The sequence below is a fragment of the Heliangelus exortis genome, chromosome 27 (assembly GCF_036169615.1).
Source record: "Heliangelus exortis chromosome 27, bHelExo1.hap1, whole genome shotgun sequence".
NCBI lineage: Eukaryota > Metazoa > Chordata > Aves > Apodiformes > Trochilidae > Heliangelus > Heliangelus exortis.
The window spans coordinates 3792523-3808445 of NC_092448.1; the positions used below are offsets into that span (position 1 = coordinate 3792523).

At 60.7% G+C, this 15923-nt stretch overlaps 2 protein-coding genes across 4 annotated transcripts; both read left to right on the forward strand.

Annotated features, from left to right (window-relative positions):
* Positions 1 to 4539: 4539 nt before the first annotated feature.
* Positions 4540 to 9927, forward strand: LOC139787913 (methanethiol oxidase-like). The gene is made up of 12 exons (XM_071727311.1): positions 4540 to 4647; positions 4988 to 5041; positions 5371 to 5483; positions 5722 to 5907; positions 6408 to 6528; positions 6622 to 6804; positions 6965 to 7143; positions 7308 to 7386; positions 7699 to 7820; positions 7919 to 8011; positions 8818 to 8936; positions 9191 to 9927. The coding sequence occupies exons 1-12, from the start codon at positions 4644 to 4646 to the stop codon at positions 9351 to 9353; spliced, it is 1416 nt and encodes a 471-aa protein (XP_071583412.1). The 5' UTR covers positions 4540 to 4643; the 3' UTR covers positions 9354 to 9927.
* Positions 9928 to 11113: 1186 nt separating this feature from the next.
* RFX5 (regulatory factor X5) lies at positions 11114 to 15528 on the forward strand. Of its 3 annotated transcripts, none has more exons than XM_071727307.1 (10): positions 11114 to 11268; positions 11909 to 12039; positions 12332 to 12365; positions 12795 to 12877; positions 13030 to 13155; positions 13334 to 13450; positions 13729 to 13810; positions 14016 to 14220; positions 14329 to 14426; positions 14549 to 15528. In XM_071727307.1, exons 2-10 carry the CDS (start codon positions 11921 to 11923, stop codon positions 15458 to 15460), a joined length of 1776 nt encoding a protein of 591 aa, XP_071583408.1. In that variant the 5' UTR covers positions 11114 to 11268; positions 11909 to 11920; the 3' UTR covers positions 15461 to 15528. The 3 variants fall into 3 exon arrangements, with proteins under 3 accessions (XP_071583408.1, XP_071583410.1, XP_071583411.1); XM_071727309.1 differs by having other exon boundaries at positions 11115 to 11268; positions 14019 to 14220; XM_071727310.1 differs by lacking the exons at positions 11114 to 11268; positions 11909 to 12039 and adding an exon at positions 12046 to 12208 and having other exon boundaries at positions 12799 to 12877.
* Positions 15529 to 15923: the final 395 nt, after the last annotated feature.

Genomic DNA, 15923 nt, shown 5'->3' on the forward strand with positions numbered 1-15923 from the left:
GCAAATTCCACACGAGGGATGAGGAGCCCGGCCAGATGAGTGACCCCCCCAGCAGCCTCCTGGAGATCACAAGGTTTGGCCATCCAGAGGCCCCCAAAAGCACCTCGGGAAGCGGGACCCTGAGCTGAAGGTATCATGGGCTCCCTGGATCATCTCAGAAAACACCAGGGGCATCTTCTCACCTTGCCCATTGCTCCACTGTACAGCTCCCATTCCAGGCCCCAGTAGTATGGGATTCCTGGCACAGAGTGGATGGAATTGGAGTAAACTGCCAGGAAACACCAACAGAAAGAGCAATGGTCTCTGTTAAAGGTTTTGGAGGGATCCATTTTGGAAGAAAGGTTCTCTCCTGAGATCATGACCCAGGCTGGCCCCTAAAGCAACAGGAGAGCACCGAGTGCTCTGGAACATGAACGAGTTTCTTGTGGAAGAAGTCCTCAATCAATGGGGAAGTGACAAAGGATAGGAAATTGCTCCACAGGGTAATGTAGAAATATCTGACAGTGCCAGTGCAGAAGCCCTTGGGAGATCTCTATCAGGAGAGACAGCCCATCCTGCTGAGCTTTAATTAATGGCTCTCTGGTTCCAGAGTGGCACTTTAGATGTCCCATTCTTGGACATGGGAGCAGCCTGACACCAGTGCCCAGCCTCAGCATTTTCTCAGCTGATCAGTGCACTACCCAGGGGCAGGTGGGCTCCGTTTCCCCAGTGCTGTTTCAGGCAGAAGAAAAGGAAAATAATGTCTTTTTCATGCAGGCTCCTTTTGCTGCCTTTCACAAAGAGCAGAAATCTCCATTCTCAGGCCGTCAGGAGGCATGGCCTGAAAATGTGCTCCAGACAGTGTGGACCTGAGGATGCTCCAGTAAAGGACAGGACTGGTGGGGGCTGCAGCCACAGCTCTGGCCCTGTGGCTGAGACAGGCAAAAGGTAGAGCAGAATCTGGCACAGAGCAGCCCATCTTCCCCCCCCCCAGACCAAAAGTGGGGGTCAGAGCATCACACCTGATCTGCAGTGACAGGGAGAGCAGGCAGCCCCAGGAAGCACCAGGAGCTCCTGCTCCATCAGGGGCAGCTTCAGGTGTCACGATGTGCATGTCTCACTGCACCCTCTCCTTGCACCTTGCACACCTGCTAATTAAAAACTTCATTAGCCTTCCTCCCATTAACCACCTTTGCTGGTCACCTTCTTTGGTTTTTTTTTGGTGAAGCCTTTGGCATCCCTCACAAAACCAAGCTGTGGGGCGTAGAGTTTTCTAATTAAAGCTGATAGCAGGGAGGATAAGAGCAGGCTCAGCAGCACCAACGAGCAGGTGATGGTTGGTGGGGAACAGAGTCAGCGTGGTCTGCTCACCCCACACCAGCTCCGTGGGCAGGAAGTGCTGGGAAGCTGTGACATGGAGGAGCAATCAGGGGCTTCACGGGACAGCCCATGCTGAGGTGGCAACTCCTCTCCTCCTCCCTGCCATCTCTCCCAGCCCTGATGGGGAAGAACACGCTGTACTCTGGATAATGGGCAAGAGGAGGTGATGCAACCCGGTGCATACTGGCACAGCTCACAACACCCAAGCAAGAACCAGCAAAAGATGCCAGCAGAGGTGTGTGGTCCCAGACCTTCCCAGGCTCCACATCTCCCCAGCGTTTCCCTCTGCTCCAGACCCTTCCCCTCTTCAGGAGCAGAAGGAAAACCACAGCATCCAGCCCTCGTGTCAATACCAGCACAATTTACCACCTCAAACAGCAGGAGCGAAGCTTGGAGGTTAATTTACAAGCTGCTGATGTAGTGTGGGAAGCTTAACAAAGCTGAGTGTTAACTTCTTCAAGATGTGGCCTGGGGAGTGCGACGGGAGCCCCCAGAGCTCTGCACCTTGGTGTTTACTGCCTCACAACCCTGCCCTGCAGGGAGGGTGATTACAAGCAGCTGTGGGGTTTGATGATCTCCTGAAGCAAGGCTGCCCCGTGAAGCCCCTGATTGCTCCTCCATGTCACAGCTTCCCAGCCCTTCCTGCCCACGGAGCTGGTGTGGGGTGAGCAGACCACGCTGACTCTGTTCCCCACCAACCATCACCTGCTCGTTGGTGCTGCTGAGCCTGCTCTTATCCTCCCTGCTATCAGCTTTAATTAGAAAACTCTACGCCCCACAGCTTGGTTTTGTGAGGGATGCCAAAGACGTCACCAAAAAAAGCCAAAGAAGATGACCAGCAAAGGTGGTTAATGGGAGGAAGGCTAATGAAGTTTTTAATTAGCAGGTGTGCAAGGTGCAAGGAGAGGGTGCAGTGAGACATGCACATCGTGACACCTGAAGCTGCCCCTGATGGAGCAGGAGCTCCTCAGCCCCAGACACTTGGGCTCTTGTGAACATGGGTGGGTTCTTGTGGGAGGAACCAGAGTGCTGAGGGGCTGCAGGCCTAGGGTGAAGCTGTCCCTGGCAAACTCTACCAAAAGTCTCTGTGCTGTATTTTACAGAATATTTACAGTATTTACAGGTTTTACCAGCTCCTGCCATGTCTCTGCAGTCAGAGCTCCCTGCTGCAGGGCTGGGATGTGCAGAGTCCTGCAGGAGCAGTGCCTCAAGTCCTGATCAGAAGCTCATGTCCAGAAAATAAACTCCTTTGAGAACTTCTCTAAAAGTAAAAACTATGCCTGGTCTTAATCCAAGGGGAGAAATCTAGCAATTTCACAGCTGAAGCACACTGGGGACAGGGGACAGGGGACAGGGGACAGGGGACAGGGACAGCCAGCCCAGGCCACATGTGAGGTTATCCCTGCCCAGGATCTCATCTTCTTCCATAGTCAGCAACGTAAGGCTTTGAGCTACTCCTCAGTGTGCTTTCTCCTTTCATCCATAACACTGATTTACACCTTCTCCTTGCTTTCTAGTGAACCTCAACATCCCTGGGACCCAGCTTGTCAGTGAACAACCATCCCTGGAGTGGTGGCATCCCTGGAGTGGTGGCATCCCTCGAGTGGTGGCACGGAGGTCTCAGGCTGTGGCAGGGAATGACCCCTCTCTGCCTTTGGGCTGTGCCCAGAAACTGCTGAGAGATGGATTTCTGCTAAACAAGGAGCTCTCCCATTGCAGCAGTTTGATGCTCCTTGCCTACAGAAAAAACCAAGTGTTTGGCTACTCCTGAGTCCAGCACTTTAAAGTGCTGTTCTGGAAGCCATTTAATTACAGCCCTAATGAGATGGGCTAAGCTGTCCTCTCTTCTGATAGAGATCTCCCAAGGACTTCTCTAATGGCTCTGTCAGATATTTCTGCATTCCTCCGTGGAGCAATTACTTATCCAGTGTAATTTCCCCACTGATTGAGGAGTTCTTCCACAAGATCTGATACTTGCACACATTCCACAGCACTCGGTGTTTTCTTGTTGCTTTGGCAGCTGGTGGCATCCAGGGACACGGTGATCTCAGGAGACCCTTCTTCCAAAATGCTTCTGTCCCACACCTCAGTCCCTGTCATGGGGGTCTCTGCAATTCCCCCGAGTGTTTTGTAGCAGTGGAGTCCACTTGGCACATAATTCAACCACCCTGGTGCCAGGCACTGTGCAGAGTTGGTGCCTGCCAGGGAGCCTTGGTGTTCCCTGACCCCAGAGTGTCGGGGGAGTGAGGAGATGCAGCTCAGACAATCCTCACTTTCTAAGTGCTGCCCCAGCAAGGGCACAGATTGTGTTTCCTTGGGCACCCATTACCAGCTCGATGGTTTTTCTGGCTCTTCAGAAGAAGTCAACAGTAACTTGAGGCTCTTTCTGGCAGAGGCCCCTCTGGACCTGGCTTGACAGAGAGGTGCCCTCTGCCAGGGTCCCCCTTCCCGAGGTGCTTTTGGGGCCTCTGGATGGCCAAACCTTGTGATCTCCAGGAGGCTGCTGGGGGGGTCACTCATCATTTTCTTCCAAAATGGATCCCTCCGAAACCTTTAACAGAGACCATTGCTCTTTCTGTTGGTGTTTCCTGGCAGTTTACTCCAATTTCATCCACTCTATGCCAGGAATCCCATACTATTGGGGCCTGGAATGGGAGCTGTACAGTGGAGTGATGGGCAAGGTGAGAAGATGCCCCTGGTGTTTTCTGAGATGATCCAGGGAGCCCATGATGCCTTCAGCTCAGGGTCCCCCTTCCCGAGGTGCCTTTGGGGCCTCTGGATGGCCAAACCTTGTGATCTCCAGGAGGCTGCTGGGGGGGTCACTCATCTGGCCGGGCTCCTCATCCCTCGTGTGGAATTTGCATCCCCTGCACATTTGTACGGCAGGAGCCTGGCCACGGGGGATGGCTCTGAGGAGCTTGGGCCTCGGCTGGGAGACAGAGGCCTCTGGAGCTGAAGAAATGCCAGTGGGAATCACCAGAGCCCCAGGATCAGATACGGGAGGTTGTCTTTAAGGAAATTACCTGCCTGGCCCAGCAGATTTTTCCTCTAGATTGGTGGCTGGCAAGGCGGAAAGCAGCCGCAGCGCTGGTCGGCACCTCCCAAAAGTTGGGATCCACGGCTCCTCCCTTGGCCGCTTGCTCTCTGCCCCCACCCCTGTGCCTGGGATATAAGGCCCCTGAGAGCAGCCTGGGCACTACACAACCCACTCCAGCCAGGCAGACAGCTGCACCTCCACTTCCAGCACCTCTGCTCTTGAGGAGACCCAAGCAGAAGCCTTCAGCATGGGTAAGAGACACTCGGCAGCCTCCCCGCAGCCCCCGGCAGCTCCCGCCCGGCAGCTCCAGCTGCATCCAGACACTGCCTGGAGCCTCCAGACATCCCACCCTCAGCCCCAGGACCACCTGGAGACTTCTTTTCCAGGCTCGACCCCCAGTGGGGAGCTGGTTCTTGGAGGCAGCTCCCTCTCTCTCTCCTCTCTCTCTGCTCCTCTGCTGCTGGGGAGGGGATGGGTGAGGGGCTCAGGAGGGGATGCAGGAGGGACCTGAGCGGGTCCTACCCCTCCTGCACAGACACTTTTCGTGCCGTGGCTCTTTCTGACTTTATTCCTCTCTTCTTCTCCCCCCAGACAGATGTAGAGTTCAGTGCTACGAGTACCCCAGCTGCCCGGAGCCTGTGAAAGGCAAGTCCTCTGGAGCATCTTTTGGAACGGGAGCGTTTGGCCAAGAGCTCCGTGTCAGCGCAGGCTCCGTTAGTGACCGGCGGGTGCCGAGTCCCTTCTCCCACGGGGAGAAAACTCTGGATCTCTCCACGGAGATCCCCATTTGCTCTTCCCTTGCTGCTGGGGCAGTAACAGCACCAGGCTTGGACAGCTGGCAGTGCCCAGGGAGGAAGGTCACAGCCTCCAGACAGCTCCTCCAAGTTGATCCAAGCCGAGAGTCTGTAGAAGCTTTTCCTCTCCTTTCTGCCTGCTTCCTGGCATGTTTTAACAGGAGTTTTCTGTGCCCCCAGCTCCCAGAGAGGAGGTTGCCTACGTGACCTGCACCTACAGGGAGACGGGCATCGACCAACCTGACTTCCTGGCCACCATTGACCTCAACCCCTGCTCTCCAACCTATGGACAGGTACCCCTCTCTTGACTGTGTTGTGGCTGAGCTGGTGACCAGCTGGCTCCAGGTGACAGACCCATGACATTGACTCTTTTCCGTTCCATCTTCCGTGCATCTTTGCACTGATCAGTCCCGTTCCAGCATTAACATTTCCAGAGATCCCTTTGGGTCAGGTGTTGTTTCAGAGTTGTTGGTGGCAATCAAGACCCTGTTGAGCCCCCGAGTGAACCCTAACTCTGCCTTGGCTGCCTAGGTGATCCACCGCCTGCCCATGCCCAACCTCAAGGACGAGCTGCATGCCTCGGGGTGGAGCACTGGCTACACCTGCCCTGACAATGCCACAAGGAAATGGAGCAAGCTGGTTCTTCCCTCTTTGATTTCTTCCCGCATTTACGTGGTGGATGTGGGTTCCCAGTGCCGGACTCCCAGGCTGTACAAGGTATGGCGGAGGTGATTCAAAGACAAGGTTCTGGGAAGGAGTTGGGAACTGGTGCTTCTGGAATAATCCCCCAAGGAAGAAGGGTTCTCTCTTCCTCTTCTCTTCCACCCTGATTTGAGAGAGCGGGGCCACGTTTCCATCTCAGCTCTCTCCTGCTCAGACCGAGGAGGGCCCCGATCCTCGCTGCCTTCTCTCTCTGTACACGATTCCTTCAGGGAGTGGCTGCCCCAGAGCTGCCCCCAGAGCAGTCAGGGGACACACAAGCTGCCAGGGCTTGCTGTCTCCTTGTGCTCTGTACAGAGGGGAGCCCAGAGGGCTCTGTGCTGCTCTCCAACGAGGAGGAGGAGGAGGAGGAGGCTCTAGGAAGCGGGAGTTGTGGGAAGAAAGTTCCTGCAGGCCTCAGAGATGCTCAGAAGTCTCTGCTGGCCCAAGGCTCCTCCAGGGAGCGAGGGCTGGGCTGAGCAGGTGGAGGCTGCAGGGTGCGTGTCCCCTTCTTTCAGACCATTGAGCCAGTGGATGTCTTCTGGAAGTGCAACAAGGGACACCTGAACGTCCCTCGCACTCTGCCCAACGGCGATATCCTGATTGCCAACGTGGGGGATGCCGCTGGCCACGGAAAAGGTGGGAGAGCTGTGCCCTGGGAGAGCTCCCTGGAGGAGGGTGGGCAGGGCAGTGAGTAGGGGGTTTGTCACGCGTGCCCTTTGCGTGCCCCAGGTGGATTCATCGTGCTGGACGGGGAGACCTTTGAGCTGAAGGGCAACTGGGAAAACGAGTGCGAGGTGCCCCCCACTGGCTACGACTTCTGGTACCAGGCACGCCACAACGTTCTGGTCAGCAGCGCCGGAGCCGTCCCCAGGATCGCAGGACGTGGGTTTCGGCCCGAGGACTTGAAGAAAGGTGAGGGGAGAGGGCTGGAGGTGCAGAGGCAGCGAGGGGGGGGGAGGCCGTGGGTGCGGGCAGAGGAAGGGCGCGGGCAGAGCTCTCCCCGTCTGAGCGGCGTTCTGGGCAGGGGGGTTCCCAGCCCCCCCTCTCCTGACTGGGTTTTCCTTTTCCTCAGGGGTCTACGGGCGCCGCCTGAACGTGTGGAACTTGTCCTGCCGCAGCCTCACGCAGTGCTTTGACCTGGGCGAGGACTCTTTCCCCATCAGCGTGAAATTCCTCCACAACCCCGACGCTGCCGAGGGATTCGTCGCCTGCGCCCTCAGCGGGGTCATTTACCGCTTCTACAAGTGCGAGGCGAGTGCTGTGCGGGCGTCAGGGGAGAGCAGGGAGCCCCGGGGGGATGGGGAGAGGTGCCGGGGGAAGTTGGGGCAGCGGAGAGCAAGGAGGAGGCGTGTGGAGAGGGCAGAGCCCGTCCCTGCTTGGCAGGGCCGTGCTAGAAGGCTGTGTCTCTGCTGCAGAGAGACAACTGGGCAGTAGAAGAGGTGATCCGCATCCCGGCCAAGGACGTCACGGGATGGATTCTGCCCAAGATGCCAGGTTGGTCTGCCCCGAGGAGCTGGTTCCCTTTTCCTGCCAGAGCCCCGGGAAGCTTTGTCGGAGGGCCCGAGGGGCTCCTGTCCTGCAGGCACGACCTGGGAGCTGGGGCTGGGTGCCAGGAGGGATTTCTCTGGGTGCTGTGGCTTCTCTGCAGCTCCTGGTTCCTTTGGCTCCTCTGGTCCTCCTGGTTCCTGTGCCTTCCTTTGAGCTCCTACTTTCTGTGCCCTCTCTGGAGCTCCTGGTTCCTGTGCCCTCTCTGGAGCTCCTGATTCCTGTGCCCTCCATGGAGCTCCTGCTTTCTCTGCCCTGCAGCCTTCACCGTCGACCTCGTCATCTCTCCGGACGACAAGTACCTGTACCTCAGCAACTGGTTCCACGGAGACATCCGCCAGTATGAGCTCTCCAAGCACTGCAAGCCCCGTCTGGTGGGACAGGTAAGGCAGGAGCAGAAGGGGCAGCACCGCTGGGCTGCTCAGCAGGAGCTGGGGGTGGCTGGGTGCCAAGGCAAGGTGTCTGCACGGGCTCTCTGCAGGTGTTTGTGGGAGGCCTCCTCCTCCGCTGCGGCCCCGTCACCGTCTGCAGGGACGAAGAGCTCAAGAGCCAGCCGGAGCCCTTGGTGGTCAAGGTGGGTTCTGTGTCCCCTTTGCCCCTGGGTGTCCTTGGGCCCGTGGCTCTGTCCCCTCTCTGTCCCCTCCTCTCTCCTCTCTTCTCTCCCCTGCTCTCTCTCCTCTCTCTCCCTATCTCTCTCCCCTCTCTGTCCCCTCTCTCTCCCCCCTCTGTCCCCTCCTCTGTCCCCTCTCTGTCCCCTCTCTGTCCCCTGCTTTCTCCCCTCCTCTGTCCCCTCCTCTGTCCCGTGCTCTCTCTCCCCTCTCTGTCCCCTCTCTCTCTCCCCTCTGTCCCCTCCGCTGTCCCCTCTCTGACCCCTGCTCTCTCCCGTCTTCTCTCCCCTGCTCTCTCCCCTCTCTGTCCCCTCCCTGTCCCCTCTCTCTCCGCTCTCTGTCCCTTCTCTGTCCCCTCTCTGTCCCCTCCTCTCTCTCCTCTCTGTCCTCTCCTCTCTCCCCTCTCTCTCCCCTCTCTGTCCCCTCTCTGTCCCCTCTGTCTCATCTCTCTCCCCTTTCTCTCCCCTCTCTGCCCCCTCCACTTTCCCCTGCTCTGTCCCCTCTCTGTCCCCTCCCTGTCCCCTCCCTGTCCCCTCTCTGTCCCCTCCTCTCTCCCCCCTCTGTCCCCTGCTCTCTCCCATCTCTGTCCCCTCCCTGTCCCCTCCCTGTCCCCTCTCTGTCCCCTCCTCTCTCCCCTCTCTCTCCCCTGCTCTCTCCCCTCTCTGTCCCCTCCTCTCTCCCCTCTCTGTCCCCTCCCTGTCCCCTCCCTGTCCCCTCTGCTCCTCTCGGGGGCAGCACACCCGTAACCTCCCCGCTCTCTGCTGTCCCGCAGTGCAAGCGAGTGTACGGCGGGCCTTGTAAACTGCAGCTGAGCTTGGATGGCAAGAGGCTCTACGTCACCAACTCCTTCTACAGCACCTGGGACAAGCAGTTCTACCCCAACCTGGTCAAGTAAGAAGCCTCTGGGAGGAAAGGGGCCTCCCCTGGGCCTGGGTGGTCCCTCTGCCGGGAAGGGGAAAGGCCCCTGGGGCGGGGGCCGCGGGGGCACAGAGGTCCTCAGGGACAGATTGTCCTCAGAGCATCCCCGCAGCTTGGGAAGGAGAAAGGCTCCTCCTTGGGGAGGAGCTGGAGGCTGAAGGGCAGGATCTCCTGCAGAGGACCAGGGGGTGCTGGTGGGTCACAGCTGCGCTCTTGTCCCCTGGCAGGGAAGGCTCTGCCCTGCTGCAGATCGATGTGGACACTCAGAAGGGAGGCCTGACGGTCAACAAGAACTTCCTGGTGGATTTTGGAAAGGAGCCCAACGGGCCTTGCCTTGCCCACGAAATCCACTTCCCTGCTGGAGATGCCACCACTGAGACCCAGCAATAGGCGCCACGGGGAGGACTCCCTGCTCCTCCTCCTCCTCCTCCTCCTCCTCCTCCTCCTCCTCCTCTCTCTTCCGTAGTGCAGCCATTAGGAAAGGGCGCGGGGTGACTGGGTTGGGGTCCCCATCCCTTGCTGCAGTCTGGATTTCTGCTGGGCTGAGCTGCAGAGCTCCCTCAGCCTCCTGGTGCGGGTGTGGTTGGGGCAGAGCAGTGGGCAGGACAGGCGGCACCTTCTGGGTTTGGCTCTTGGCAGGGCAAAGCCAGCCCTGGGCAGGGCTCAGCCAGCACGGCCCCGGGGCAGTGGCTCCCAGGCAGAGCTGGGCAGGATGCAAAACCCCCCTCTTGGCAGAAAGTGATGTTCCCAGTTGGGCTGAGGGGCTGCTCTTCAGCCAGGCCCCTCCTGGATGGGCTTTCCCGGGCACCAGAGCCCTGGGGCTCCCTGGGCACCTCCCGGGTGGGTTTGCTCCCAGCCCAGGAGTGGGAAATGCTTGAGTTTGAGAAGAGGTGCCTGCTCCTGACTCTGCTTTGCTCTCGTTCTGCTTGAAACACGAATAAAACAGCTCTTTGCATCAGCTGCATCTTCACGTGTCTTGCTTCCCTGAAGCTTCCCAGAATTTTTTTCATCAGTGGTTAAGGATTAGGGTCAGGGTTTTGGAAATCCTTACAGCCAGACCTCTGGTTGACCAGGGGTGTCTATGAGCCTTCCTGAACCCCTCTTTCCCTCAGCCAGGAACACGTGTGGCAGCTGTGGAGCTGCAGCACAGATATTCCTATGGATACCATTCCCATGGCAGGGAGCACGGTGCTCACCTGTGGATCTGGGAATGTCAGAGTCACTCGGTGGCCACAGAGACTGAAATGTATGAAGCAAGATTTGTTTGCAGTTGGGTGAGAAATGCTGATGCAGCTCACCAGAACTACCCAAGTCTGGGTTTTCTCTGAGCTTATCAGCAGAACCTCCTGTTTGCCCTCGCAATAAATCAGAGGTATCCTGCCTAAGGATGCCCAGCCTGGCAGCATCCTCCTGGCAGCATCCTCCTGGCAGCATCCTCCTGGCAGCATCCTCCTGGCAGCATCCTCCTGGCCATTTCTTCTTCCCGTGTTAGCAAGTTTTAACTCTTTACATCACCTGTCTCCTGAGCTCCTTGTGGAGCTGGGTCTGGTGGTTTTGTTGCTTTGACACCCAGAAAACACAAAGTAAAAAGGAACGTGGACTTGAACACAGGGGTTTTTTTTTGGCCAGAAAGTGTTTTATTTTCTCAGTCTACTAAAGCCCTGGGAAACTTCCAGGCAGACTAACGCTTTCCTGTTATTTTTCCATTTATTCACCTGCAGGTTGTGCTTTTGGGATCGTTTTCTCAGCAGTTGCGCTGAGATCGATGCCAGCAAGCTCCAAAGCGCCCCAAGAGCTGTCGCACACCCACTGCACACTCAGTGCACACCCACTGCACACCAGTTGCACACTCAGTGCACACCCACCCGTTGCACAGTCGTTGCACACCCATCGTGCACCCTTAGCGCACCCGCTGCACGCGCAGGCACTGCCCGCGCACAGGCTCTTGCACACGCCTCCTCCCGCCCCACCAATCAGAAGCCTGTTACTAGGCAGATTTCAGCTCGCCCGCCGCCGGTCTGTCGGGACGGACGCCGCTTGTATCCGGGTAGGGCAGCCAGAGCAGCCAATCGCATTAAAGGAGAGCGCAGTATCCGGGCAGACCGAGGGAGCCGCAACCAATCAGAAAAAAGCGTCCGGCGCGGCCCGCGGGCGCGGCCCGGTGGGGCTCAGCACTTTCGGTTCCTGTTGCGCGCGGGGCAGCGGCACTTGGTGGGGACGGGCCCGAACCGGACGGAACCCAACGGAACCGGACAGAACCGGCCCGAAATAAGGAGAGCCGCTCCCCGGCTGCAGCCGCCCGCAGGTGGGTGCGGGTCGGGGCAGGCGGCTCGGTGCGACCCAAGCTCCTCCCCCGGCTTGTCCCGGTGCTGCCCGGGATGCGGCTGATCCCGGTCCCGGTCCCGGTCCCGGTCCCGGCGGGGCTGCGCTGTCACGGGGCCCCCTGTATCCCCCACTGCTGTCCCGCGTCCCCATCTCCCAGGGAGCTGCGGTCCCGGGCCCTGAGGACCTGTCCCCCGGAGTCCCGTGTCCCCATGTCCTTGGGGACCTGCTGTCCCATCACCTCCCTGCCCCTGTCCCCACAGCCCTGGGGACTCGCACCCAGCACCCGTGGGACTGCCACGGTCCCCTCAGCATCCCCCGCCTGCGGGGCTCTGCCCTCTCCGCTGCTGGAAGGTGGTACCCGGGGCTGCTCGTCCTCCCGGGGCCACCTGGGCCATTTCTGTGGCTTCTGGTAGCCCGTGTCCGGCTGCCGGAGCTCAGCCTGCGGAGCAGGAGCCGGGCTTGGGGGTGGGCGGGTGAGTTTGGGGCTGCTCCGAGCCCCTCGGCTTTCCCCTCCCTCCCTCCCCGAGCCCAGCGGCGGCTTCACATCTCTCGAGAGCTTTTCTCACCCTTTTCCAAGTCGAATTTTGTTTGCTTTGGGTTTTTTTTTCGCCTCCCAACAGGAACCAAATGCCATGGCTGACAAAGAGCTGAGCACCCAAGCTGCCAAGAAGGGAAGTTTGTCACCCAGCAGCTCCCGGGGCAGCACCACCGAGTCGAGCACTCTGCTGCAGGGGCTGAAGAGCAACATCTCGTAAGGGCAGCGCTGCCTCTGCCCTGGCAGCTCCTCACTTAACCTGACCCTTACCAAACGTGGGCTCCTTTAATAAGGCTGATTAATTTGCAGCCCCAGGGACAGAGCAATAAGCATCGCCCTGCACTGGCACTGAGGAGTGACACGGCCTCGGGGTGTCCTGGAGATGGTGCTGGAGGGCTGGGGGGACATCGCTGTCCTTGGGACCCCCGGGCAGGAGGTTGGGGGGTGCCCCAGGTGCTGCTGTGTCCTCCTGCTCTGCACTAACACCTTTTCTCTCTGTCCCGTGCAGCAAAGCTGTGCAGAACAAGGTGGACTCCATCCTGGTGAGTCCCCCCCCGTGGCACGTGGGGCTGAGGGTGTAGGAAGGACACATGGCCCCCTCCCCAAGGGGCTCCAACCCCTCTCCTGTAATCTGAACCTTGGGCTCAGCTGATCCCAGCTCTGGCTGCCCTGGGAATCCTCAGCTCGTCCTGCCCAGGGCTGAGCCACCCACTCCCCCAGCCCTGCCTGGGACCCTTCCTGGTGGGCAGCCCACCCCCCCTCCAGGGGCAGCTCCTGTGGCTTCGTTGTCCCCGTTCCCTGGTGCCCAAAGTTGTGTTCACACTGACCAAACTGCTCCAGTTTCAGTGCCCCATCAGTTCCTCACACCCAGAGGGTAACCTGAGCATGGCCCACACCACCTCCTCCTCATTCTTAACCCACCTTTGTCTCTGGTCCGTTCTCCCCCCTCCCTGTGGACCCTTTGACCGTAGCAAGATGTCCAGAAGTTCTCAGACAGTGACAAACTCTACCTCTACCTCCAACTGCCATCGGGACCAAGCCTGGGGGAGAAGAGGTGGGTGCTGGGGTGAGCTGGGACCACACATCCAGGGACTGTCAGGAGGGTGCTGGGGGGACACAGAAGCCGGGTCGGGGGTTGCCACAGCTCCCATCCTGCTTTGTGCTGCTTCTCTGCTGATTAAAGGTCTCGTTTTCCCCCGGGAGCAGCAGTAGCCTGGACCTGAATTCTCTGGGCACGACCGAGTACATGCACGCGTGCAACTGGATCCGGAACCACCTGGAGGAGCACACAGACACCTGCCTGCCCAAGCAGGACGTCTACGATGCCTACAGGTGAGCACGGAGGTGGCCGCGTGCCGGAGCCCGGCGGGGAGGTTGGTTTGGAGGGCAGAGATATTTTTTTTTTTTTTGGGGGAGAGAAAGGAGGGAAATGAGCCCCCTCGCTGGGGAGAAGCATCCCAAGAGCAGCAGGAAGGGCTGGAGGGCTGCAACCCACCCCTCACCCCGGCAGGAGATACTGCGACAAGCTCTGCTCCCGCCCGCTGAGCACCGCCAACTTCGGCAAAATCATCCGGGAGATCTTCCCAAACATCAAGGCCCGGCGGCTGGGAGGCCGGGGACAGTCAAAATATCCTTCCTGGGGGCTGCTGGTGACACCTGCTGCTCCTCCAGTTTGTCCCAGTGAGGAGCCTGCAGAGGAGGTGGGGGTTTGTAGCTCCTGAGAGGGTTCGGTTCCCGGTGCTTCACCTGAAGGTTCAGCTTCCCAAACTCCAAGAAGGGTTTGGAGTTGCCCCATCCTTGCTCAGGGTGGGGAGGGGGCTGGCTGCCATCGGACCCCCAGGACGAGCCCGCGGTGACCCGCCACGGCCACCTTGATGTGACAGGAAAACCCTTAACCCCACAAACGTACTGCTACAGCGGGATCCGGAGGAAGACGATGGTCAGTCTGCCACCCCTGCCCAGCCTGGACATCAAAGTGACAGAAACCGTGAGTCCCGGGCTGTCCCCACGGCTCTGGCTTCACCCGTGGGACCGGATCCCTCCCTCGTTAGCTCTAACGAAGGCAGGGAGTGCAGGGTTCCCCTCCCTGGGAGCAGGTCCTGTGCTCTGTCCCATGAGCAGCCCTGCTGGGTTGGTCCGGGGCAGTCCCGGGGGTCCCTGTCCCCATCTCAGAGCTCACGTCCCCCTTCCAGCAGCAGTCGGAGCTGACGGAGCTGGTGCAGTCCTACAGCAGCGAGGTGATGGAGGCAGCCTGTGCCCTCACCTGCGACTGGGCCGAGAAGATCCTCAAACGTTCCTTCAACAACATCGTGGAGGTGGCCCAGTTCCTCATCCAGCAGCACATCATCAGCTCCCGCTCAGCCCACGCCGACCTGGTCATGGCCACGGTGGTCTCAGGTGGGCGCAGGGAGCCCTGGGGTCCCTTGGGATGCGGTGGCCCCCCCGTCCCCTCAGGGGGCTGAGCACAGGGGGCCGTGGGTTTCAGCACCTTCTGTGAACCCCCAGAGAGCGTGGAGAAAATCCCCCGTGAGGGTCGGACCCCACCGACGGTGAAGAAGAACGTCCCGGACAGCCCGGAGAGCAGTGACAGGAGCCAGAGACAGGTGAGACCCTGGGTGGGGAGCCGAGACCCCCGGGACCCCGCTCAGCGTGGGGAGAGCCCACTCGGGGAGCAGCCCAGCTCCACCACGACGTCCCTTGCTCCAGCACCTCCGTCTGCCCGCAGATAAAGGAAACTGTCCCCACGCCCCTTGGCCCGCCCCGCCCCGAGAAGAAGAAGAATCCCCCGGAGCCTCCCAAGGCAGCCAATAACCCCCAGGTGAACGCCCTGGTCTCCCGCCTGCCCCTGCTCCTGCCCCGCATCCCCCCCAGAGACCGACCGGCGGCACTCGGCGTGGCGGCCGTCCGCTCCTCCCCCCCCGTCCTGGCACCCAAAATCACGGCGGCCCCCCTGGGGGGCACCCTCAAGGTGGCCCTGCCGGTGGGCACGGCCTCCCCCTCCCTGCCCCTGGGACTGGCCCCGGGGGCCAGCGGGCCGGTGGGGCTACTGAGCCAGCAAGCGGCTGTCCCCGTGCTCAACGTGCTGCGTCCCGGCCCCGCCGTCCCCGAGAGCCCCGGCGACCCCCGGGGCAGCGCGGGGGGCGGCGAGGGTCCCGGCCCCCAGGACACGCAGCGCCCCAAGGCCACCAAACGTCCCCCGGAGCCGGCGGGCGACGCTGCCCCCACCAAGCGGAAACGCGGGAGGCCGCGGAAGAAGACGGAGGAGGAGGGGGACGCGGGGTCCCCGCGGGACGATGGCGGCGGCGGGGCCGCCGGACCCCTCGGGGGCAGCCCGGCTGGGGGGTCCCAGGTCAGCGTCATCCAGGACGGCAGGAGCAGGGCGACCGACGGCCGCCAGCAGCCGCCGCCGGCGGAGGAGGTGGCGCGGCGGGGCGCGGGGGAAGCGGGGACCCCTCTGGGTGACGCCGGGGGATCCCGCACCCCCTGCGACGGGGGGGACCTCTCCCCGCACCGCCACGGACAGACGCAGGCGGGGGTCGCGCCCGCTGCCACCGCCTCCCAAAAGTCGGACGCGTCCCCTCGCGTCCCCACGTCCCGGGGGGGCTCCCCAGGGCTCTGCGCCCACCCTGGCACTTAGGGGCCACCCCGGTGTTTCCCCCCCCTCACCCCCTGAGCCCCTCACCATTAAAAACCAAGCGGTCTGTTTGTTTCTGTCTGTCCTGTCGGTGGCGCGGGGGCAGCACTGGGGGGCTGGGGGGAGCAGTGGTGGTCTCGGGGGGACACCCCAGGGCCGTGTCCCCTCCCAGGGGTGGGGACAGCCCCGCTTTGGGGTGGGTGATGCTGCGGGGGGTGTCCCAGCGGGGGGGGGGGGGAGGAGGACACAGACAGGGGGTAGGCGCGGGGCTTTGCCTCAGTTTCCCCTGCGGGCCGCAGGCAGCGGCGGGGATCTCCGTTCCCGCGGGTGACGTCAGCAAGAGGCGATTTTCAGCGAAAATCCATCGGGTTTGGGCAACCCCCGCCGGAGGCCGCCGAGCCGACAGGGGGCGCTGTTGGGCTGATCGGCGGCCACAGACCGCCGGGCCGGCAGGGGGCGCTGCCGG

Coding starts and splice junctions, on each gene's coding strand:
- LOC139787913 (XM_071727311.1), top strand. Junction 7,144..7,307: donor ACCGCTTCTACAAGTGCGAG/GCGAGTGCTGTG, acceptor TCTCTGCTGCAG/AGAGACAACTGGGCAGTAGA. Junction 8,012..8,817: donor CGGAGCCCTTGGTGGTCAAG/GTGGGTTCTGTG, acceptor GCTGTCCCGCAG/TGCAAGCGAGTGTACGGCGG.
- RFX5 (XM_071727307.1), top strand. CDS start 11,921: ATGGCTGACAAAGAGCTGAGCACCCAAGCTGCCAAGAAGGGAAGTTTG. Junction 12,366..12,794: donor ACAAGGTGGACTCCATCCTG/GTGAGTCCCCCC, acceptor CTTTGACCGTAG/CAAGATGTCCAGAAGTTCTC. Junction 13,811..14,015: donor ACATCAAAGTGACAGAAACC/GTGAGTCCCGGG, acceptor TCCCCCTTCCAG/CAGCAGTCGGAGCTGACGGA.